This window comes from Rhinatrema bivittatum, chromosome 3 (assembly GCF_901001135.1).
Source record: "Rhinatrema bivittatum chromosome 3, aRhiBiv1.1, whole genome shotgun sequence".
Taxonomy (NCBI): domain Eukaryota; kingdom Metazoa; phylum Chordata; class Amphibia; order Gymnophiona; family Rhinatrematidae; genus Rhinatrema; species Rhinatrema bivittatum.
This window is the reverse complement of record NC_042617.1, coordinates 37,109,543-37,135,029: the sequence shown is the minus strand read 5'-3', so window position 1 is coordinate 37,135,029 and position 25,487 is coordinate 37,109,543. Positions and strand designations below refer to the sequence as shown.

Genomic DNA, 25,487 nt, shown 5'->3' with positions numbered 1-25,487 from the left:
ATTTCCATGTGCACTGCTCATGTTTGATAATTAAACCTCTGTTCATCTTTATGCCACGCGTTGCAGTGGCAGAGTCAGGTTCTTTCCCCCCTCCCCTTTCCCCTTGCTCATATACCTCAGTCACACATCGTCCCCTGTCCCACTCCAACTCTCTCCCCTCACACTCACCCCCCCCTTCACTCCCCTGTCCCCACTCCAACTCTCTCCCCTCACACTCACCCCCCCCTTCACTCCCCTGTCCCCACTCCAAGACTCACCTCTCCCCTCTGTGTCTCTCCCCTGACACTCACCCCGCCCCCTTAATTCTCCCTCCCCTCACTGTCACCTCTCCCCACCTACTCCCTACCCTTTTGCAGTGACAGCACACCCTCTCTAAATCTCCTTTCCTGACTCTGATTTCCCCCCGTCCCTCGCCCTCTTGTGCGGTTCTGCGCGGCCCGCTCCCGAAGACGTGAGGTCAGCAAGGATCCCTCCCTGTCGTGCACGTGAGCCGTACCAGATCGCTGCCGCAGCTCCTCCCAGGTGTCGAAGTTCGGCTGGCCGACACCACCACGCCCGATATCGCCACCAGTCCGCAGCTGCTGCTCCTCCCAGCACCATGTTGGTCCCGCTGTGCCCGACGTGCACCGCTGCTGCTCCTCCCAGCGCCATGTTGGTCCCGCTGTGCCCGACGTGTGCTCCCGCCCGCGCATGCACAGTACAGCAGCTTCATTTCCCAAGTTAGATAGCGTGTATTGCATGTCTGTCCACCAGATGTCGCTGTTTTCCCCACACACATGTAAAAACATGTTTTTATCTGTAACCATGTGACATCTATAGATAGAGAAGAACCTTGCCGAAAGTGAAAGCAAGGTTGTGTCCAAATTTGAAAGCAATTGGTGCAGTAGTTTCTGAGATTATCGATTACGTCCAAACTATTTTACATTTTTATTTATATAGATTATAGAGTTGTTTTCAAATTCATGCTGTATCTTGCAGGTTTCATAACATCATTGGATGGCAGTACTCAAGACAACAAGCTACGGTATATTCAGAACTTTAAGTGGACCGATACGTTACAAGGAAATGTTCCAAGGTATACAATGCTAGAAGTAGTTTTCTCCAGCTGTTTCCTGTGCTGTAGCTTATACTGCAGCACATGTATGTTTAATCTAGGCTGCTTGGGATCTTAAGTGAACATTAAAAGGAAATAATTGAATTGCTGTTTTTGGAGGCATCCAGCTCTCAGAATCTGGGCTTGGATCTGGCACCATAAGCCTTGATTCACATCTACCAGAGAATATTTTTTCCCTAGTTTTATATCCTCTCCCAACTCATCTAGTCAGTCATTGCAGTGACCGTGAATGGCTAGAGGCCATGCACCAGACGTAGTTCTAGAATCCTACAATCATGGGTCCAAAATCAAACATTAGATATCACTATTTCATGATGATTGGGACTCCCTCCCCAGGTGCTGTGAAGACTATCTCCACAACATCCCCAGACTGCCCAGGAAACAGAAGACCTATCCCAGGTCCTCTGCAAAATGTACTGAGCCTCTGGGCCAGCCTTGGAGTAATTCTTTTTCCATCGATAAGCAGGCTAAATAAGCCATTACATGTGTGGGAGTGACGTCATCCAGCAGCACTGAACGGACTTGTCTCTACTAACTTGTAGAACTTTAAGCTCTACTGAATGTGTGGGAATTGCCTTGTGAGCTTCCTTGGTCACTTTTTGTCTGGATATGTACTCCAGATATTTTTTCTCTAATTTTTAAACTTCAATATTTTTCTTTGTATTTTCTACAGCTTTTGTCTTTCAGTTGCCTTGCTGCTTCTGCAGCACCCAAAACACTTTTTTTAGTGCTTTAAAAAAAAATTCACAAACTTGTTATGGTTTTGAGGTGTTGGAGTGGATTCTTGGGTACTGCGGTGATGGTCACTCCCTCGGGGAGGAGCCCCGGAGGAACCGCAGTACTAGGCTAGACTCTATACACGCAGACACAGAAAATTTGTATTTATTATACAGCTTGGTGGTACTGCCCAGGGGTGGCAGCAGTGAGGTAACCCAGTAGAAGTAGTCCAGGGTCCTCAGCAGAGGAGACCAGTCCCATGCTCAGCTAGATGGTAGGCTGCACAAGGTAGTGGAGAAGTCCCGGATGCAGACTCGCAGCACTGAAGGTGAGACAGACTGACAAGGTTAGTTACTCACTGAAGTAGATAGCTGTATTAATGAAGATCCTGGCAGGCAGAAGTAGTTGAACTGTAGGCACCAAGGTAGGGAGAGCAGGCCCTCGGAGCGAGTACCCGGTATCCCAGATAGGTACCTGAAAGAAAGCATAAGGGCCCCCGAGGAGCGGGTACCCAGGTTAGAAATGAATGACCCCGAAGGGCAGAGAGAGCTTCCAGAGGCAGCAAGGAAGCAGCAGAGTAGCTTAGACTGGAGGTGTTCCAATCCTTTCTTTATCCTTGCTAACTCAGTTTCTGACTCCAGCCTTACTAGGTCCTCCATCGGAATACATCTCAGCACCATAGCAACTTAGACAATAATCCCATCAAAATTAATGAAAGGTTGAGCAGAGAGTCCTGCGCTGGCACAATTGCAATAAATGGTTCTTGACCTCTGGCAAAAAAAAAAAAAAAAAAATTAATGAAAGGTTTATGGCATATGAAGCCTCTGGTGCAGAAACCCCTACTTGCCTGAAGGTAGTCTATTGACTACCATATCATTTAGTCCATCGTGTTACCTTCTTTCTGTGACTGCATGCTCATGAAGGTAAGAGATTACAAAAGAGCTCTGGCCTACTACAAGTAAAGAACTGTCATATTGTAAAACTTCACAACTTTTGTTTCATACAACCCAAACAGGCTTGCCGTAGCAGTCCCCAAATGTATATTGTCCAACTGCAAGTGGAATCTATTCAGTACTGCTACGCTTCAGCAGCCTTGCAAATCACAGGCTGTAGAAGATCATTCAGGGAGAGCTATGGCCTGTTCCGTTGCCTATTTGTAAGAAGTATCCCTTGAAGACCTCTGCAAAGCTGCAGTGTGGCTACCTGTTCACATCTTTATATCCCACTACTGTCTGGACAATCTCTTGGTAGCTGACAGTAAATTTGGGACGGAGTAATAGTGGACCAAGGAATAGACCCTTAACCTTGCTAATAATAATAATAATAGGATCAGTTAGAAAGGTAAGATAATCAGTTGTAGATAAGACCAAAGAAACCCAGAACAGAGATGAAAAGAAGAGGAATAGTCAACTGTATCAGATGCAGCGGAAAGAAGTAGAATAAGGCTAATAGAGGAGCACAAGAGAATAGCCCTACGGAGGAGGTTGAGCAATAAAGAGAGATTTGGTGGTGCAAGGCCAGAAACCAGATTTAGAAGGAATCCATTGCCATATCGGATGAAAGGAAGACCATGGAGAAAAAGGGAAATAGAAAGATGGGCCCTTTTACGTAAAAACAGAATCAAACTCAAGGGAGTTTCTTTAGAACAAGACAGATGATAGTTTGAAGTGTTTACAGACAACAGCTGAAGAAAGGGAAAAGATTTTAGAGAAGAACATACAGGAATAAAAAGTCTATTTTTTTTTAAGAATTCAGATTGAAACAGGTTTCAAAGGGAATATGGAAGGCTGGAACATGGACATAAGATTAAAAGCATCTTGAAGGATGATAGAGGACTAGAAAACAATTTTAAGTTGCCAGCAGGGTGACTTAAGAGGCAGGAATAGCAGAACACATGGGGTCTAATTTAAAAAAAATAAATAAAAATTGAAGGATGAAGAAAGCTGAAGTGAGAACAAGGGGGATGAAGAACGGAGTTGAAAATGGAGATAACACTAAGGTTTGTTTCCTTCTGCTAATCATCAGGCATCAATTATAATGTTGCTTGGCAAAGGCCAGAGTAGAATTAAAGGACCTGTAGAAGGAGCTATAAACTCGAAGTACTTCCATTTCTTCCAGAGAGATTCTTTCTGATGAAGTTACTGCCAGTGCTAGTCAGAGTACTTTCTCCAGGTTGAGGGTTGAGATAAGAATGGCTGGAAGTAATAGAAAGAAAGATGCTGAATTAAAGGGCAGCAAAATTGGTCAAGTGACTGGAAAGCAGAAAGCGATGAGAGAGAAGATGCTGAAATTGTCCAAGTCCTAAGTGAAACCATTTGACTTTGATAAGAGGCAGGCAGTGATACAGGCAAAACTCGCAACACAAAGCAGATGAGAAACTGGCTAGATAGCAAAACTGAAAAATTCTTGATTATGCAGATTGAGTATGATTTAATATAGAAAAAAATTCAATTTGATGGCCAGCAGAAATGAGTAGGAAAATTAAAAAAAAAAAAGTACAATAGCATCGGAGGAATCCAGGTAAAAACTGAAGTCACCCAAGATGATAGCAGGGACTACAGGGCCCAAAAGAGATAAGCCAAATATCCATGCCTGAGAGAAGTTTGCTAGCAGAGCAGTAGATCACATTTGCTAACTTGGGAAGGGTAAAGAAAAGACAAATTATTGGTTTTCTATGGATAGAAGGGGAGACATCTGGAGGGGAAGGACCACGTGGAAGACAATAGTCCAATCCCCCAACTGTATCCTGCAGGGTAGCAAGTGTGCGTGAAAACAGAGGGGAGCCAAAAATAGTAGCTGCAACATAGTCCAGGGAAGAGAGAGACGAAGAAATGGCAGAAATATTAAACGAATACTTCAGCTCTGTGTTCACTAAAGAAGACCCTGGAGAAGGACCATCTCTACACAACAAGAAACTGGAGGGAAGTGGAATGGATGAAAATCCTTTTACAGTAGAAAATGTGTGGGAAGAGCTAAAGAACCTGAAAGTGGACAAAGCCATGGGGCCTGATGGGATTCATCCAAGGATATTGAGGGAGCTCAGAGATGTTCTGGCAGCTCCGCTGTGTGACCTGTTCAATAGATCCCTAGAAACGGGAGTGGTGCCGAGTGATTGGAGAAGAGCGGTGGTGGTCCCGCTTCACAAGAGTGGGAACAGGGAGGAAGCTGGCAACTACAGACCGGTTAGCCTCACTTCGGTGGTGGGAAAAGTAATGGAGTCACTGCTGAAAGAGAGAATAGTGAACTATCTACAGTCCGGAGAATTGATGGACCAGAGGCAACATGGATTCACCAGGGGAAGATCCTGTCAGACAAATCTGATTAACTTTTTTGACTGGGTAACCAAGGAATTGGATCGAGGAAGAGCGCTTGATATCATATACTTGGATTTCAGCAAAGCTTTTGATACGGTTCCGCACAGGAGACTGGTGAATAAAACGAGAAGCTTAGGAGTGAGGGCCGAGGTGGTGACCTGGATTGCAAATTGGCTGACGGACAGAAGACAATGTGTGATGGTAAATGGAACCTTCTCTGAAGAGAGAGCGGTTTTAAGTGGTGTACCGCAAGGATCGGTGTTGGGACCGGTCCTGTTCAATATCTTTGTGAGCGACATTGCGGACGGGATAGAAGGTAAGGTTTGTCTTTTTGCGGATGACACAAAGATCAGCAACAGAGTGGACACGCCGGAAGGAGTGGAGAGAATGAGACGGGATCTAAGGAAACTGGAAGAGTGGTCGAAGATATGGCAGCTCAGATTCAATGCCAAGAAGTGCAAAGTCATGCATATGGGGAGTGGAAATCCGAATGAACTGTATTCGATGGGGGGGGAAAAGCTGATGTGCACGGAGCAGGAGAGGGACCTTGGGGTGATAGTGTCTAATGATATGAAGTCTGCGAAACAATGCGACAAGGCGATAGCAAAAGCCAGACGAATGCTGGGCTGCATAGAGAGAGGAATATCGAGTAAGAAAAGGGAAGTGATTATTCCCTTGTACAGGTCCTTGGTGAGGCCTCACCTGGAGTACTGTGTTCAGTTCTGGAGACCGTATCTACAAAAGGACAAAGACAAGATGGAGGCGGTGCAGAGAAGGGCGACCAAGAAGGTGGAGGATCTTCATCGCATGACGTACGAGGAGAGATTGAAGAATCTAAATATGTACACCCTGGAGGAAAGGAGGAGCAGAGGTGATATGATACAGACTTTCAGATACTTGAAAGGTTTTAATGATCCAAAGACAACGACAAACCTGTTCCATAGGAAAAAAATCAGCAGAACCAGGGGTCACGATTTGAAGCTCCAGGGAGGAAGATTCAGAACCAATGTCAGGAAGTATTTCTTCACGGAGAGGGTGGTGGACGCCTGGAATGCCCTTCCGGAGGATGTGGTGAAGAACAGAACTGTGAAGGACTTCAAAGGGGCGTGGGATAAACACTGTGGATCCATAAAGTCAAGAGGCCGCCAATGAAGAGTGGGTGACTCGCCAGAATGACGGCTACTGCCTGGAGACAATACCCTTATTCAATAAGCATACACATGCTTACTGTGACTCCAACATCGCTCTAAGCTTCAACAGCAAGAGGAAATGTGGAAAAATGGATTTACACTCACAAAGAGGGGAGTAGCTGGCTTGTTACGGCGGTTACTACCCCAAACCAAATAAGCCTGATGCTTCACCTTCAATGCATATACAGCATAGTTCTCTGCTTCAACGGCAGGGGAGAAGAAAAAAGGGTTCGCACTCACAAAGTGGGGAGTAGCTGGCTTGTTACGGCGGTTACTACCCCAAACCAATTGTGTCCGATACTTCACTTTCGATGCATATCCAGCATGGCTCTCTGCTTCAACAGCATGGGAGAAGACTGATACATCACGCATTTCCAGCATAGCTCCCTGCTTCAACAGCAGGGGAGAAGAAAAACAACCAATAAGGACTGTATAACATAGTCTGGGTAAAACAAATAAGCATGGGTGTAGCTTGCTTATTGCGGCGGTTACTACCCCTACTACCCCTAACTAATCAAGCTAGATATTTCAATGGTGGGGGTGGAAGGGAAATAGAACCAAGAGCTAAGAGAAACAGATAAGTATGAGAGAAAAAAACATGTGAGGCTTGCTGGGCAGACTGGATGGGCCGTTTGGTCTTCTTCTGCCGTCATTTCTATGTTTCTATGGAAGAGTCATTTTTCTGCAGTGCAAGGAAGGATATTTTCTTAAGAGGACAAGAATAGCAACAATAACCTTTGTGCTGCAGAGGAGGACTAGAACAGCTTTTCCTTTCATCTCTCAACCAGCAGATCAGTCAAAGGGAAAGAAGAAAATAGAGAAATTTGAACAAAGGAAACTAATCTTTAGGTGCTGTTGAAAAGGGAAAGCTTTTCACATGAAGTTTATATACGGGAAAGAGCTGTTTCCAATTCTAGTTAAAACTAGATGAAAATTTCTGAAGCCCAGACAAAGTTTGACTAAGGGGCTAATGTTTATACTAGTAATAAGTCATAACAAAAGCCATGCTGGTTCAGACCAGTGGTCCATCAAGCCCAGTATCCTTTCACTGACAGTGGCCAATCCAGGTTGCCTGGAAGCACTCGGCAAATCCAAGTATGATGGTCTGTGTAGTTTTCAAAGTCTTTGTATAGCATTATTAGGTACATGTGCAGTAATATACCTGTTCACCAAATTAATCTCCTGCGTGTTTATTTCCAATTTACATATGATAGTACTGTGCTATTTAAATTTTAAAATTATATATGGGGGTGCCAAAGGAAGTATCTGCCCAGGATGCCAAATACTTTAGGTACGCCACTACAAATGAGAGCCATGACACCTTCAGTGGCTCATCTCAGGGCCACTTTCATTGAAGACATATGCAAAATTGCTACTTGGTCATCAGTTCACACCTTTTACATCCCACTCCAGCGTGAGGGGCAATATAAGTGCTTTCACCCTGCAGTCTACTCTCCAAGCCTGTATCAGAAGCTGCTCCACAATGAAACCCTAGTCGTGGGACTCCCAACACATACAGGCCGATACAGTACGGACTCGCTAAAAAAGCACGTCCGTTTTCAGCACCCGCTCTTTCAAAACGCGCATGGCCCCCTCTCCTGGGCGCGCAATACAGCATGCAAATGAGGGGTCGCCTTAAAAGGAAGTACTAGGGATAGTTGCGTGCCCCTAGCACCTCCTTAGCCCAGGAGAGGTGGCTGTCAGCAGGTTAGGAAAATAAACGCTGAATTTTACGAGCGTCCATTTTTCCTAACCTGTGCACAGCCACAGGTTAGAATAACAGCTGTTCATAAAATTGAGCATCCGTTTTCCTAACCTGACCTACCAGCACACTTCTTTTTTTTTTTTTAACCTTTTGGTTCCTCCAACTTAATATTGCCATGATATTAAGTTGGAGGATGTACAGAAAAGCAGTATTTTCTACTTTTCTGTACACTCTTTCAGGTATTAATTCCTGAGCGTAAAATATGCAGATCAGGTGCTTTTTTTTTTTCCCAGTATTTGGGGTGAATGACTAATAGCCTCATCAACATGCATTTGCATGTGATAAGTGCTATTGGTTGTTTTTTTTGTTTTTTTGGGGGGGGGGGGTTGGATGTGCTTTATTGACAAGCTAAACCCCTTACTGTATAAAGGGTTGTGGATGTGTGTCCAACCCTAGTTAAACAGCTAGAGATGTGAATCGGAACCAGAATCGGATCCGATTTCAGTTCCGATTCACATCTCTATAGATGTGAATCGGAACCAGAATCGGATCCGATTTCAGTTCCGATTCACATCTCTATAGATGTGAATCGGAACCAGAATCGGATCCGATTTCAGTTCCGATTCACATCTCTATTAAACACTGCTCTTAGTTGGGCGCACTTTACAGTATGGGCTTGATTTATGGCTAATTCATGTCTGCTTGTTAATGGAGGAAGCAAGGTTCTTTGTAGACAGATTGAAGTTGCCATAGTTAATATCCACTTGCCTTTGTGGAGAACTGACTACCAGAGACTGAGGCTCACAATGCATTGGGCATGCGAGGGCTCCCTCACACATTCTGTAAGACTTTAACTGAGCTCTGAAGCTGGGTTCTAGTTTGTGCCATCGGATTTTATCACCCATATGTTATGGCTAATACACCCTGGTGTCTGCAGAGAACCCAGTTTATAGACAATACAAAAACAAAAGCAAGTTTGCTTAACATATGCATTAACATGCAAAATTTGATGCAACAAAATTAACTCAAGTAATTTTGCATGTTAAATGGACCATTAACGTGCTAATTAACTCGTGTTAATGGCCAGTGTTAACATATTTTAGTACACTTTTAAAATGATTAAAATAGAGTGAGAGATTATTAATATGGATAGAAGTGAGATTGTTAGAAATGGGTTGCCAGAGATTATCTGGGAGCTCAAAGCATTGTTTAATTTTAATCTTTCTACAACCCCTATTTTTACTGTCAGTTGTGCTGTCATACATAAGATTAATCCACATTAGAAATTGGAATAGAATCTTAAAATACCCTTCTGTATATAAATCATTAGAAACTACTGTAAAAAAAACAAAACATTGGAACTCAGTTTTGGAGAAATTTAGCCCTGATGGTTTCATGGTGGTATATCCCATTAGCTTAGGAGTTGGCAAATTTATTGGGGGCCATATTGGGGGCTTAGTCTGGGGGTGTGGGCCAGTGGGAGTCCAAGAAAAGTTGGTCCTCTCTAAGCAGAAAGGGTGTTTCCCAAAAGTCCCATGTCGTCAAGCTTAGATTGGGTCTCCTTTTCGAGGGCCAGTAGGCTGGTGGCAGTATTACTTTCAGCCAGGAATGTTGTGTCCCATGGGCTGTAATTTGCACATCTATGAGTTAGGTGGATAAAATGTTTCCCAGAGAATGATGCAAATCTGGCTTTTTACCGAATCTCAATCAGGTGACTTATTTCAATGCGAGATACTTATATTAGATATAAAGCTAGTTGAGACTGCCATGTGTTACATAAAGGATCTGTTTTTCTCCAGGACCAGTATGGCCACTAGAACATTACACTACAGCAGGGGTCCCCAAACTTTTCAAAAGAAGGGTCATATCAGACATTTCAAATCACTGTAAGGCCTAGGGGTGGAGGGAGGGGAAGAGCCCTTCTGAGTCTGCTGTGAGAGGGGTTTGAGAAGAGGACCATGCTGGTGATTTGAAATGCTGGGGAAAAGGGATGCAGCAGGGGGGGCAAGGTTCCCAGGGGTGTAGAGGTGTGGCAGACAGTGTCAGTAATATTTCTAGATTTCTCCAAGCTGGCAACCCAGCCACATTCCCACCAAACGTTCCGCCTGCCTCTCCCATTCCCCCAATATGTGTCTACCCAGAGAAATGTGGAGGTTGGACGGATGGCAGGATGGGATGTTTTGTGTGGTGTGCACTCTCACTTGCTTCCTCCATGCACTCTTGCTCCATTTCTACTTCCTTCCCTTTTCTCATCCTTTTCCCCTCTCACTCCTCTTTTACAATATGATAGATTTGTGTTATGAGCAAAAAAAAGACCCCCTTAGAGACCCTAATCCAGGGAGAGATACTTAGAATTGGTATCTAGTTTATAACTAGGATTTCTGCTCTGTGCCTTCGGAGCCTGCATCCTTTGGGGTAATGTCCATGCCCTCTCTCCTAGAGGTCTGAAGAGATGGTGTTCTAGGAACCACTATTTTTGCCCGGATTTCTCTGGCAGGCTTGCAGAAGCCCACAACGCAGCCGAAAACTCCTTATGGCAGTGCTGCAGCATCTTTCCCAGCCTTTGCCACAAGGAGCAGTAAAGCTAACGATGCATAATGCAGCCAATCGGCGGTGGCCTTGCATCGGCATACTCCACCCATGCTGCTCTGAGGTGGTGCTGCTGCTGCTTGCACTTCGGACTTTAAATATCTGAGCAGGTGGTAGTGGTGGAATGTGCTGCCGCTGCAGGCCAAATCATGCTCCTGCTGCTGCTGCTACGGGCTGGATCAAGCTCTTTCTGCTTTTGTGGCCAGGGGCTGCATTTGGTCCTCAAGCCCATACATTACAGTATAAAAGATCTGAATATTTTAGCAGCTGTCATTTTTTAAGCAGAATCGCCATCAGTTTAAGAATATGTACAAAAGATGGACACTGCATCACTTAGGAATCTGTGGCTTAGATTTTATTGCTCTGTATTTTCGCCCTACCAATGCACTTGACTAACTTCTTATTGAACAGCTTTCTGCAGTTCTCTTCTACTTGCACACTTTTGTTCCCATAAAATATTATAACGAGCCCGGGGGTCCTCACCTTCTGCCCGCAAAGCCCATCATTTCTGTTGCTAATTTGTCCTTTTCTATAATGTGTTCAGGATCTTGTTACATTTATAAATGTCCAGTAGTGAGTCTCTCAGAATCCCTTTGTATGCAAGAACATAAGTTCCTTTTTCCTTATAAATATGATTGAAAAAGGAAAAAAAAGCCTGAAAGACCTTCCAGTTGCTTTTAGCTCAGAGGGAGTGTTATCTGTCCCCACCCAAAGCTCAACAATGCTTATTTTAATATGATGATAACTTCCATTCATAAAAATCCTGCTACAGAAGGAGGCTTGTATACTAGAACATTGTGTAAAATTCAGTCATATGATTTCTGACCAACAAAAGACTAATTCATAGAAAGGTCTTTATAAGCAGGAAGGGAGATGAAATAGACACATCAGAATTAATGAAAGACAAATTAAGGCCTGGATTTATCAAAATGCACTAAATATCGCATGTGATACGAAAAGGGGTGTGTTTTATGGTAAGTGCACTTTGCGATAAACTCCCTATCTTAGCGCTTCACATAAGTATTAGCGCAAACTGCAAAAACATTTTTGCACTTTGCAATGTGCCAGAATTGTATTTCTTACGTACAACCACTAGGGGGACCATTTTAAGTTGCTGGAGATTCAGCCTAGCTATCAGGGCTCTCCTACAACCACGGGGGGGGGGGGGGGGGGGAGGAGGAGAGAGAGCCAGAGAGCCTAGTCGTAATGCCCTCATACTAGGTAGGTATTTATACCTCTATATGAGGCCCGCCTAGTTACTCGAAGTGAGGTTTTAGGTATTAGTGTAGGGGTTAGGGACCACTTTGACATTCAAAGTGAGACGTACGAACAGAACAGTGCTCTCCTGTGAAGATTTGATGATCTTCGGAGTACTCCGAAGATCATCAAATCTTCACAGGAGAGCACTGTTCTGTTCGTACGTCTCACTTTGAATGTCAAAGTGGTCCCTAACCCCTACACTAATACCTAAAACCTCACTTCGAGTGACTAGGCGGGCCTCCCATAGAGATATAAATACCTACCTAGTATGAGGGCATTATGGCTAGTCTCTCGCTCCGTGGTTGTAGGAGGGCCCTGATAGCTAGGCTGGTTCTCCAGGACAGTGGCGTAGCCAGAATTGATTTTTTGGGTGGGCACAAGGTTAACATGGGTGGGCTGTAGGCATGCAGGTCTACTAGTTGTTTTTTTACTGATAAATAATGCCAAATTATGCAGCATAGCATTCACATCTACGCCTAAGTATGAGGTTTACTTAATGATACAAACATAATTCACGGTGATTTGTGGTACTTTAGCCTTCTTATTATTACGATTTTATACACGGCTCCTACCTGTCCATAAATTTTGAGAGAGCGGTTGTGTTGCTTATATTTAAATTGCTAACATCTCAAAATATAGATATATATTTTTACCTTTGTTGTCTGATCTTTGTATTTTTCTAATCAGTTGGTCCTGGTCTCTTTTTCCCATTTTTTCCCTTATAGCTCATTTCCTAATTCCTTTTCAGTGTCTTTCTTCTATTACTGTCTTCTTCCCTTCCACACACACACACACACACACACACACACACACACATATACACGCTTTCTCTCACAGACTCCCTCTCACACACTCAAGCTCTCACTCTCATATGCTCTCCCCCCCCCCCCCCCCCACAAGCTCACATTCAAGTTCTCACTTTCTCACCCCTCCCCAGGCTTATATTCTTATGCACACACAGACGCACATCCAGGCACCCATTCTCACCCACACACATAAACCCAGGCTCCCATGCTCCCAGTCTCACCCACACATATTCAAGCTCCCATTCTCATCCATACATATACACATTTAAGGTACTATTCTCACCCACACATACACACATTCAAGCACCCATTCTTATCCACATATTCAAGCTTCCATTCTCACCCACCCACACAAACCCAGGCTCTCATTCTCACCCATATATACACACATTCAAGCTCCCATTCTCACCCACCCACAAACCCAGGCTCCCATTCTCAACCACACATACACACATTCGAGCTCCCATTCACCCACATATTCAAGCTTCCATTCTCACCCACATACACACCCAGGCTCCAGTTTTCACCCACACACATTCCCATTCTCATCCACAAATACACATTCAAGCACGTGCACAGCTTCCGCTTTCTCCTCCAGAGCAGGAAGATCAGCTGCCTCTCCTGCTGCCACCGGACTCCTGCTATCTTCGGGCGTCGACCGTACTGCCCGCCGAACTTCCTGTCGGGGGGGGGGGGAGCGGAAGCGCAGCGCACAACGTCCGCTTCCTCCCTCCCCCCCCAAGCAGGAAGATCGGCCCGACGCCCGAAGATAGCAGGAGGCCGGTGGCAGCAGGAGAGGCAGCTGATCTTCCTGCTCTGGGGGAGAAAGCGGAAGCTGTGCGGGGCGCTTCCACTCCCACAAACAGGAAGTTCGGCGGGCCGTTTGGTCCGAAGATAGCAGGAGAACGGGTGGCAGCAGGAGAGGCAGCTGATCTTCCTGCATTGGGGGGAGGAAGTGGAAGCTGTGCGCGGCGCTTCCGCTCCCCCAAACAGGAAGTTCGGCGGGCCGTTTGACCCGAAGATAGCAGGAGAACGGGTGGCAGCAGGAGAGGCAGCTGATCTTCCTGCATTGGGGGGAGGAAGCGGAAGCTGCGCGCGGCGCTTCCGCTCACCCCCCCCCCCCCGAACAGGAAGACCGGTTGGCCATACGGCCGCAGCAGCGCTTCCCCACGTGTGCCGTGGGTTCTCTTGTTCGCTGTCGCGGGGATGGGATCCCGCGACAGCTTTGCAGTTCTGGTGCCAGTTGGGTGGGCCTGGGTCTAAGTTGGGTGGGCACCTGCCCACCCAGGCCCACCCGTGGCTACGCCACTGCTCCAGGAGCTTAAAACTACTAAAAATGGCATTTGCAAAAACATCACTAAGCACAATAAAGCCTTATCGCATGGCTTTACGCAAATGAAAACAGTGTAGTATTAAAGCCGTGCAATAGGGCTTCGCAAATTATGAAGCCAGCCCACTTGGCCACAAATCCTGCCCCAAACTCCTCCCCTTTTTCTAATTTGCATCGCACTATGCGTTGTGGTGTTTTCGCATGCGTTAAAGGCGTTTTTGTATGAGAAAACGCCATATAGCACTTTGATAAATGACCCCCTTAGTTTGTTGGACCCATCCAATCTGCCCATTTTTTCTATCTTCAGTAATACTATTGACTCTACTTCATCTTTGGCATGTCCATTTGTTTCCCACCTGTATGGGTCCTCCATACCTGTCCCATGATTTTTTTTTTTTTAATTCCAATGCCATTTTTACCCTTGCCACCTTTGTTTGGGAGGCTTTTCCAAGCATCTATATCTGTTTCTGTGAACCAGACATTTATTACCTGTACTCCTGAGTCTATACCCTCCAACTTTATAGAATGATCTTTCACCCTTGAACCTCTTCTACCAGAAAATACCTCTGAGCTACAGTATTTGAATATTTGTTAGTCATCTTAATCTGTAAATTTTTTTTTCAAAATAGGAAAACAAATTACATTTACAATCTAAGCTGTTTTTTCTATGAAACATTTTTTTTTAATACCCTAAAACAGAGGTGGCCAACTCTAGTCCTCAAGTCTGGTTTTCAGGATAAATTAATATGTATGAGAGTTCTCTTAGGACAAGCAGTATGGTAGTCCTCACAAGTGGGTGACATCAGGTGGAGCCCAGCACAGAAAACTTGTCAGTTTCTAGAACTTTGACTGGTATGCTGAGCATGCCACTATCCACATGTTCATGCGGGGTCTCTACAGTCTCTTTTCCGCAGAGTGATCGTCTTGCAGATGTGGAGCTCGTACTGTTTTGTTTTTTTTCTTTGGAAAACTGCCACAGTCGATTACCGATGGTGCAGTCTCCCGGTGGCTGCTGGCCATCAAGCATGTGTCAGTTTTTGGGTTTTTTTTTGTTTTGTTTTTGTTTCTATGGCATCTGGCTTCAGCTGGTGCCCCAGTGCCCCTGGACTATATCTGTTGCAGACTCCCCACTAGGCCGGTATTCTGTGCCTGGGGGCATTGCACGATGTCCAGGGGTGTTCGTTCTGTGCCCAGTTGACCACCCCCCAAGGGACACCACGCATGCCTCTACAAAATGGAGAAGTTGTTTGGCCCCAGGAAGTCTGAGCACTCTACCTCCAGTATCAGGGGCATTGACACCTCGGCAAGGAGGATCCGGTAGTCAGAACGGGACCGGTTTCTTCTCCTCTTCCGGTTCCGCAGCTCGTTAGGTGCTGGGGATCGACCTCTTTCCGTTTCTTCCCATTCTAGGTCCGGGTCGTCTCCTTCTCCCTCGGCGTCTGGGGAAGACCAGGCCGAGCATCGTGGGAAGTCGAAGCATCAGCATCGGTCACCATCTTCTCATGACTCCAAGCTCAGGAAGGCACCGGCATCAGTCAAGATGCCCCCAAAGCAGCCCCGTGCCAAAGAGGATGTCGCCCTCCATCGGGCCCAAGGTGGTCCCCACCAATTCTAGGGCTGGGCACCAGTCTCCCTCAGAGCTCTGAGGGGGACCCGGTCATGCCGCCACCTCAAGCTTTTCTGTCATCGGCAGCATTTGAGAAGGAGTTTGAGTGCAGAGTGCAGTTGGCGGTCAACCGAGCCCTACAAGGTATTGAGCTTCTGGCCCCCTTGGGGTCACCACTGGAGCCTGCACCATTGATGCTGGTACTGTTGCTGGAGCAGTTGGACTTGCTCCTCAGTGCGCTGCCGACACAACCTTTGCTAGTACCCCTAGGGCTCTTGCTGATACTGAGGACACAGATGCAGCTTCGATCAGAGACCATTCCCATCGCTGATTCCTCAGATGAGGGAGGGCAGTCAGTGCCGGTGGTCCCTCTTCCATAACCAACCCTGCGGCCGGCGTTGCCCAAGCTGCCAGATCATCAACGCTTCTAGTGCCCCAGGCTAAGGGCACAGTAAGGGCTCCCCCCACCGGTGTGTCCGGGTGATCTGAGCAATGATGACACCCCTTATAACTCATGGGGGGAACGAGGCTGCCGTATCCTCCTCGGATGAGTCTGAGCTATCTTCTCTGGAGGAGAGACAAAAATCCCCTCCAGAGGATCTGACACTCAAGGCTTTGCTAGGCCATGGTGGAATCTGTTCCCTTATAGCTCCTGACTGAAGAAGACTCCAGGCACAAAACGCTGGAGATACTCCAGTTCATGAATGCACCCAAGGAAATAGTTGCAGTTCCGGTCCATGACATATTTAAGGAATTGTTTGTCCTGCTCTGGGAGCATTCCATCTCTATTCCTCCAGTAAACTGGAAAACTGATGCAGTGTACCTAATGCAGCTGACCACAGATTTTGAAGAGGTCTCTCATCCATGCTTCGGCTCCCCCAGGCCAAGAGCACAGGGCCCTGGACACCCTGGGGAGAAAAGTCTTCCAAAGCTCCATGTTGGCGACTCGCATTGCCAGTTACCAATTTATATATGAGCCAGTATTCCAGGAACCTCTGGAAGCAGGTTCAGGTCTTCGTAGACTGTCTCCCTCAACAGCTCCAGGAGGACTTCATGAAGGTTGTTCAGCAGGGTTTGGAATGCAACAAACATGAAGTTTGGTCTGCATATGATATCTTCGAGACAGCGGCAAGAGTAGCTGCAGCAGACATTGGTGCTCACTGCATGGTTTGGCTGCACACCTCTGACCTCCGCCCGGAGGTGCAAGACCGTATAGCGGACTTTCCTTGTACCGGGGAGAATATCTTTGGAGATAAAATTAAGGAGGCAGTGGCACAGCTGAAAGATCATCATGAGGACCCTCCAGCATTTTTCAGGCAGCCCCTCGGACCAGCAGTCCTCTAGCAATAAATCTTCACGTCAGGGGCCCAGATGCCCTTTTTACTACCAGAGGAAGTACTACCTTCTGGCAGGTAGGGCACGATCTCAGCGGGCTGGGGCCAGGGCTCACCCTAGATAGCCACATACCCCTAGGACTCAGCCAGCACCTCAAAGTGCTGCCATGGGATTTTAACTGGCTGTGAGGGAGCCTGAGCCAGCCACCCATACCCTCGACGGTAGACCATCTGGTCAGAGGCCAGCTGCGGTTCTTTGTGGACCATTGGCTGGCCATCACCTCAAATCGTTGGGTCTTGTCCATTATTCAGGGGTATAGGTTGAATTTCCAAGAGGTCCTTCCAGACTCTCCCCTCTTGGGGGTTCTCGATGAATCAGGAAATACTGTTGAAGGAGCTCTCCGCCCTCACAGTGGCCAGAGCAGTCGAACCCATTCCACCCAGACAGCAGGGAAACAGCTTCTGCTCCAGATATTTCCTCATTCCAAAGAGAACAGGGGCCTTTCATGTGATTCTGGACTTGAGGGCCTTGAACAAATTCCTCAAATGGGAAAAGTTCAAGATGATCTCTCTGGGTGCCTAGATTCCTATCCTGCAGCGAGGAGACTGGCTTTTCTCCCTCAATCTAAAAGACATTCTCATATCGAAATTTCCCACATTCACCAGAAATACCTCCAGTTTGAGGTGGCAACGGTCACTTTCAATACCAGGTGCTGCCCTTCGGACTGGCAAATGCACCCCGTGTCTTCACAAAGTGCCTGATGGCAGTGGGGGCTTATCTGAAGAGGCTACAAGTGCAGGTTTTTCCCTACCTTGACGACTGGCTCATCAAGAGCACCTCCAGTCCCTACACTTTACCATTTGGATCTTGGAGACTTTGGGCTTTTTGGTCAACTACCCGAAGTCCCAACTGGTCCCGACACTGCCACTGAACTTCATTGGTGCCAAGTTCAACATGGCTCAGGCGTTCTGACCCCTGGATCAAGCGCTCACCTTTAGTGTCCCTTGCAGGAGCGATCTGATTTGCCAGGTCTCTGTACACCACATGTTGCACCTGTTGGGACACATTGCTGCTATTTAAAGAAACATGGCTAAGTGGCTCTCATGATTGGGATGTGGCCAACCCGAGCTATAACTTTTTAAGGAAGGACAGGAGGAATAGTTAGTCAAAAACAATACCCAAGCAACTGAAATGCAAGGGATGTGGGGTAGGGAAGAAGCATTATGGGCTCTCCTTAAACTAAAGAGGATGCTGCTTCCATTTACATTGATGTAGTCTATAGGTCTCAGATTCTGACAGAAGATCTGGACAAAGATCTGGTCAAACACATAAAGGATGGGAAAGAAGGGAGAAGTGTTGCTCATTGAAGATTTTAATCTGCCAGATGTGGATTGGAGTATCCCTTCTATAGAATCTGCAAGAAGTAGAGAGATAGTGGATGCCCTTCAAGGAGTTGTGATCAAACAAATGGTAATGGAGCCCTTGAGGGAGGGTGTGATACTTGATCTAGTGCTGACAAATGGGGAAAATATGTCTAATACCCAGGTAGTTGCTTCCCTGAGCACCAGTGATTATCAAACAGTATGATTTTATATCACAAATAAGATACAGAGAAGTCACACAAAGATCTGAGTTTTGAATTTCAAAAATATGGGTGAGGTGGAACAGTGGGCCAAATTAAAAGGAGCAAAGGCAACAAATCTGTTAGGAAAGTAAACCAAAGTAAGAGGAAAGAAAGCGATTTGATTCACAAAAGAAGTGGTTGAAAAAATACAGGCAAAAAGGATGGTATTCAAGAAGTATAAAGGATCCGAAAAAGAAGAACCTAGGGAAGAATACCTGGTGAAAGTGAGGGAGACAGAAATCCAGGAAAGCAAAAGGTCAAGCGGAAGAGAGGATTGCCAAAGAGAGAAAGCGAGATGACAAAACAATTTTTAGATATATCAGAGAGAGAAGGGAGGCCCGAAGTGGTATCGTGAGGAGCAAGGTGTGGAGAGAGATGAAAAAAAATAGCAGAAATATTAAACAAATACTTCTGTTCAGCGTTCCTTGGAGAAAGACCATTGCTGTTTGACAAACCCATAGATGGGGTTTCGTCTACCCCACTCCCATTTACAGAAGAAAATGAATGGGAATAACTAGGAAAACTGAAAGTGGACAAGAGCATGGGCTGGATGAGGAACATTCCAGGATACTAAGGGAGCTCCGAGATGTGCTGGCGGGTCCGCTGAAGAAACCTGGTCAATAGACCTCTGGAAACAGGAATGGTGGTTTTGTTTCCGCTTCACAAGAGTGGTAGTTAGTGAGGAGGCTGGTTAGCCTCACCTTGGTGGTGGTAAGATTTAATGGAGAAGTTGCTGAAGGAAAGGATAGTGAACTATCTACAATCCAGTGGGTTACTGGACCCGAGGCAGCATAAATTCACTAGGTAAAGATCCTGGGGAGACACTTTTTTTTTTTTTTTTTGACTGACTAAAGAATTGGAACAAGGAAGAGTGCTTGATGTGATTTACTTGGATTTCAGCAGCTTTTGATCAGTCCTGCATAGGAGGCTCATGAATAAAATAAGAAGTTTGGGAGTGGATGCCAAGGTGATGGAGTGGATTACAAACTGGTTGTCTGACAGACAGAGTGTAATGGTAAATGAAACCTACTTTGAGCAGAGAACAGTGCTTAAGGGATTTGTTTTGGGACCTGTTTTGTTCAATATCTTTCTGAGTGATATTGCAGAAGGGCTAGAAGGTAATGTTTGTCTGTTTGCAGATAATACTAAGATCTGCAACAGAGTGGACACACTTGAAAGGAACAGAGAATGAAAAGTGACTTAAAGCTTGAAGAGTTGTCAACAATTTGGCAGCTGGGATTCAGTGCCAAGAAGTGCAGAGTCATGCATCTGGGGTGCGGCAATCCAGAAGTGCTGTATGTGATGGGGGGTGAAAGACTGATGTGCACGGACTGGGAGAGGGATCTTGGGGTGACAATGTCTGTTTCACCATCTTCAGATCTCCAATGTGACAAAGCCATAGCTAAAGCCAATCTGGGCTGCATAGAGAAGAAGAATAACCAGTAAGAGAGAAAGTTTTAATGCCTTTTGTACAGGCCCTTGCGGAGGCCTCATCTGGAGTACAGGGTTCAGATCTGGAGACTGTATCTCAAAAAAGATAGAGATAGGATGGAGGCGGTCCAGAGAAGGGTGTCCAAAATGATGTGTGGTTATTAGAAGGCTTATGAGGATAGGCAGAAGGATCTGAACATGTGCATCCTGGAAGAGGAGAGGTGCAGGGGGGGGAGATATGATACAGACCTTCAGATACCTGAAAGGTTAATGATGCACAAACTTCAAACCTTTTCTGTTGGAAAGCAGACAGGTCACAAAAAAATGCCAGAAAATATTTCACAGAGAAGGGTAGTGGATGCCTGGAATGCCCTTCCGGAAGAGGTGGTGAGGACGAAAACAGTAAACAAATTGAAAAAGGGGCATGAGAGAAACATTGCAAATCCCTAAAGGCTAGAGCATGGAAATGGGGGTAACTTGCCTGGAGTGACAGTTACGGCTCGGCCAATTAGCTTTCATGATTTTGATGCAATTGCAACTTCACTCTCTGCTTCAATGACTGGGGTAAAAGAGGAACTGGATTTAGACTGCAGCCAATGCTGGACCCTGACTTTTATGGTCCAGTGAACTGATAACGCAGACGTCAGGGGGGAAAAAGCACAGGACTACGGCCAATTCCAAAATCAAAGCATGTTCAAGCAGCGTGGTCTGGATTTTCAAAAAGGCTCATCACCCCGTAAAAATGTCACTGGCAGTAATTTTGCTATGGGTTTGACAGTTGGCTTGGTTTTGATTGTAAATATTACTATCCTTAACAGAAACATGGGGGTAACCAGAGAGCCATTACTACCGAAAGAAACTTGCTGGGCAGGCTGGATGGACTGTTTGGTCTTTTCTCCTGTCATGTGGGTTCCGATTTGAGCTGGAAGGCCAAACAAGTGGGAAAAACTGCTGGGTGAAAAAATGCTCAGTTTAAACGCTTGCTCTCCCCATCCCCGAGCTTTTATGATGGCCTTTCTGAGCTCTGTTAGGTTATTACATGTAGTTCAGAAGTGAGCTCATTGGAACATTTTGTTTCTGGGAATATGAGTTTTGGAACCTCGATACAACCATTCCTCCCGGCTACCAAAGTGGCTTCATTTTGATTTGAAAGCAGGGAACTTTTTTTTTTCCTTTTTTTCCCTCTCCTTAGAATCGGGGATAAGAAAAATGGCCTTAGGTGCAGCAGAGTGTGCTAGTGGATTGGAATCACCAGACCTTTGGTTGTGGAGGAAAGCTCCTCTGCTGGTGTGAATCTGTTGCACTTCAGTGGGTGCAGGAACATTTATCGCACACCTCCCATGCAATGGAAAGCAGAAACTATTTTATGGGCCGGATTGTTTGATAAGGGGAATGGAACAGCTCCCCTATGAGGAAAGACTAAAGAGGTTAGGACTTTTCAGCTTGGAGACAAGACGGCTGAGAAGGGATATGATAGAGATGTTTAAAATCATGAGAGGTCTAGAACGGGTAGATGTGAATTGGTTATTTACTCTTTCGGATAATAGACTAGGGGGCACATTTGAAACTAATCGGAGAAAGTTCTTTTTCACTCAACACACAATTAAACTCTGGAATTTGTTGCCAGAGGATGTGGTTCGTGCAGTTAGTATAGCTGTGTTTAAAAAAAGGATTGGATAAGTTCTTGGAGGAGAAGTCCATTACCTGCTATTAAGTTCACTTAGAGAATAGCCACTGCCATTAGCAATGGTTACATGGAATAGACTTAGTTTTCGGGTACTTGCCAGGTTCTTATGGCCTGGATTGGCCACTGTTGGACCAGGATCCAGGGCAGGGTGTTTGGCATTTGACCTGAAGATTGTTTTTCTATACTGGAAGGGGACCCCTGACATAGGAATCCCAGGTAAGTCACTGGGAGAGCTTTTAGTACACATTTTACACAACAATGGGAAGTTCTACCAGTTTGCTGAAGAAAAGGACACCTACCCAAGATGAGAAACCCTAACTTTAATAAAATGAACTGTGACTGCAAACTTATTTAAAGATGGATTTTAAGTTAACTTTAACCAGTCAGTAAATTTTTTTTTTTTTTTTTTAACACCCAGTGCTTGGTCCTACCTGTCTCTTCACAGCATCTCCCTGCAGGGGATGCCATAGCTTCAACATACACAGGATGTCCACACCACTATCTGGGCCATAGGCAAGTCTTCCCCCCCATAAAAAGACCCCCCTTCTGGGACAGAGAGCACAAGACATGGGAGAACTGCTAGCTGGAGCAGCCCTGAAGTATTATAAATTAGATGTGTGCCCTGAAAGAACAATCTACTTTGAAAAAAGGGGTTTCATAACCTATAGTTAAAACTTTACGTGCATGGCATTGGCTCTTTAAACAGAGTACTCCTTTGACTATTCTAATACAGTCTAAGAGCATATTACTAAAGGTTTTCTCCCATTCTGTGTCTAAGAGAAAAATGCTTTATAAATAGGGCCCTAAGTTGGATGGAAACCACAGACTAGTATAAAACTTATTCAGTCCTACCTCTTGAATGACAATCTACCTTTGACTGTAACTTTTTTTTATATTTAAACTGTTTATTATAATATTTTGTATTCAGTTATTTCTTAATACTAAATCTAGTATATAGATTCAACTTGCTGCCATTAATATTGTGCACAGAGTTCCAGGGTAGCTGTTATTGGTTGGACAATTGTTTTTAGCCCAAGGTAATTTGAACTACTATGTCACGTCAGGCTTTCTGATTTTGTTGAATGTATATGTTGTATTTGCAGCAGAAGAGCATTAAATAATGCAACCATATCCCTATTTCCCATACTGAGAAGGGGGTTCTGGAATTTATAGTGTTCTGTCTTTATTTTTATTTATTGTAGATTTGGTTTTGGAGAAAACCGGATTCTTTACAGGCTTTAATTAATTTTTACTAGACTAACATAAATGAATGCAAAAATATTGTTGTACATGAACTTTTTAGACCATTTAGGAATAAACCAGGGAAGCTTAGGTTCAAATCCTACTGATCCTCCTTGTGACCATGGGCAAGTCATGTTGCCCTCCATTGTCTCAGGTACAACCTTAGATGATAAACCCTCCTGGGATAAGGAAGTATCCACAGTACCTGAATGTAATCAGTTTTGAAATGACAAAAGACAGAATATAAAGACATTTTATTAACTAATATTAATTGGGTACAATAAGGGGCGGGTTCACCTGCAAAGAATCCCATGCCTAGCACAAATTGGATATCTAATACAAGATAAGGTGAATCCACTTTTAGATCTGTTTTACGGGAGAGTAAGGTATATCTTCTTCACTAGACAAGCTGAAGAGCATGAATTCTTTAACAAGTACAAACAGCAGACATAGGATTATTGTGTGGGAATTTGGTGCCTTCAGATTTTTATATTGGGGGAGTAATGGAAATTTATTTTTCTTTTTAGCTCCCAGCAAGATGCTGTGTTTGAACTTGTTTCCATGGGGTTTAATGTGGCTCTGTGGCACACAAAATTTGCCTCAAGATTGGCTGGAAAGGAAGAGTAAGTGTACATTAAAGCACTTGTTTTTGTAGGGTGAGTGTGTGCGTGCTAATTATATTAAGATAACTCTTTTTGAATAACTTTTTAGTATAACGGAAGATGAAGCAAAAGATGTTCACAGAAGCCTGAAATTTGCAGCTGGAATTTTTAAACATTTAAAGGTAAAAAAAAAATAAATATATATATATATATATATATATATATATATATATATATATATATATATATATATATATATATATATATATATATAACCTCCTGGACTAAATTTGTCTATTTCCAAGCAATTTGAAGCTATTGTGTCTTTATATATTATATATATTTTCTTTTTTTCAATTCAGGAAAGTCATATACCAAAACTGATTACACCTGCTGAAAAAGGAAGAGATCTGGAAGCCAGAGTTATAGATGCTTATATTATCCAGTGTCAGGCTGAAGCCCAGGAAGGTACAGTATTTCCCAGCTCACACACTTCTTAGGCCATTTATGGTTTCCTGTATATTTTTATATAGATTTCAGCCAACAAAGAATACTCTACTGCATGCATCATTTATCCAGATGTTTGGCTTCATGTAAACTTAATAGTATGTGTTACAGTTATAAATTATAATATTTATTCTCCTAGCTCAAGCAGGTGGTAGTCCTCATATGTGGGTGATATTCAATGGAGCCTGACACGGAAAACGTTTTTCAAAGTTTCTAGAAGCTTTGACCAGCAGACTGAGCATGCCCAGCCTGCTACTATCCGTACGTCCACGCGAGGTCCCCCTTCAGTCTCTTCTCTTCCGTAGTGCAGTTGCCCCTTGGTCTGAAGAGCTCTTTTTTTTTTTTCCTCAATATCCTCTAGCTTTTTTCTCAGTTCCTCATGGGTCCTCCTTTGCGGTCGGTGATGCCTTGGTACGGTAGGTTTTTTCCTGCCATTTTTTGAGTTTGCGGTCTGTCCCAGACTCCTTGCCTTATGGTGTTCGTCAGTCATCGCCGGGTGTTTTTTCATGGCGTCGACCGGCTTTCATCTGTGCCCCCAGTGCCCGTGGACCATGTCCATCACGGTTGGTTTATTTATTTAAAATCTTTTCTATACCGTCGTTAAGCTAGTTGCCGTCACAACGGTTCACAATGAGGCACATAATTTAAAACTTAAATGAGTTGAGTTATATTAAACAGGTGCCATCAAATACTGTAACATAGTTTCATATTAAATAGTATTCAGTGGTTGTGATAAGTCATGTCTACTTTAAGTATATCAGCTGTAGGATAAATTAACACTTAAGTCTGGTCCTCTGTTGTTGCAGTCTAATAGAGGTAAAGTAAAATAAAAATATACAAAAATAAAAATATAAAAATATAAAATGTCCATCACGGTTCCGCACGAGGTTTGCATCCTCTGCCTAGGGGCCTCGCACTATGTCCGGGGGGTGCTGTTTGTGTAACCAAATGACACCCAAAGGGTGTTGGGTGCGCCTCGACAAAATGGAGACACTTTTTGGGACCCTGAAGCCTTCTATGCCAGCGTCGGTCCCTTTGGCGCCTAGAGATCATGGGAAGCCGTCCGACCCGCTTCCCCTCATGGTTTCTCTAGCCAGTACCTCCAAGGATCAAGGAGAGGGGGATCTATCCTCGATCTCCCCGCTCTCCAGGTCATCTGGATCATTGACTTTCTTGGCTCCGGGGAAAGACCGGGCTGAGCACCGGAAAAGATCCCACAAGCATTGACACTGGTCACCGTCTGTGGCACCGGTGGCCGGTGCCGCTTTTATGGCGGCATCGGCAGCTGCCGAGCTGCCATCGAAATGGCACCGGCCACCGGAGGCCCCATCCTCCGGGGCCGCCGGTAGCTCAAAGCATTCCCCACTGACACTGGTGCAGGGCACCGTGCCACCTCGGAGACCTAAGGAAGAGCCGGTGATGCCTCGT

At 45.0% G+C, this 25,487-nt stretch overlaps 1 protein-coding gene across 7 annotated transcripts in view; it reads left to right on the top strand.

Moving 5' to 3' along the window:
- BROX (BRO1 domain and CAAX motif containing) overlaps window positions 1–25,487 on the top strand; it is a 158,762-nt gene that overhangs the window by 76,929 nt on the left and 56,346 nt on the right. For all 7 annotated transcript variants that reach the window (XM_029593132.1, XM_029593133.1, XM_029593135.1 and 4 more), the window contains 4 exons: window positions 979–1,075; window positions 23,478–23,573; window positions 23,662–23,734; window positions 23,915–24,020. In XM_029593132.1, the coding sequence (XP_029448992.1) occupies window positions 979–1,075; window positions 23,478–23,573; window positions 23,662–23,734; window positions 23,915–24,020 (372 nt within the window). The remainder of the gene's footprint in view (window positions 1–978; window positions 1,076–23,477; window positions 23,574–23,661; window positions 23,735–23,914; window positions 24,021–25,487) is intronic.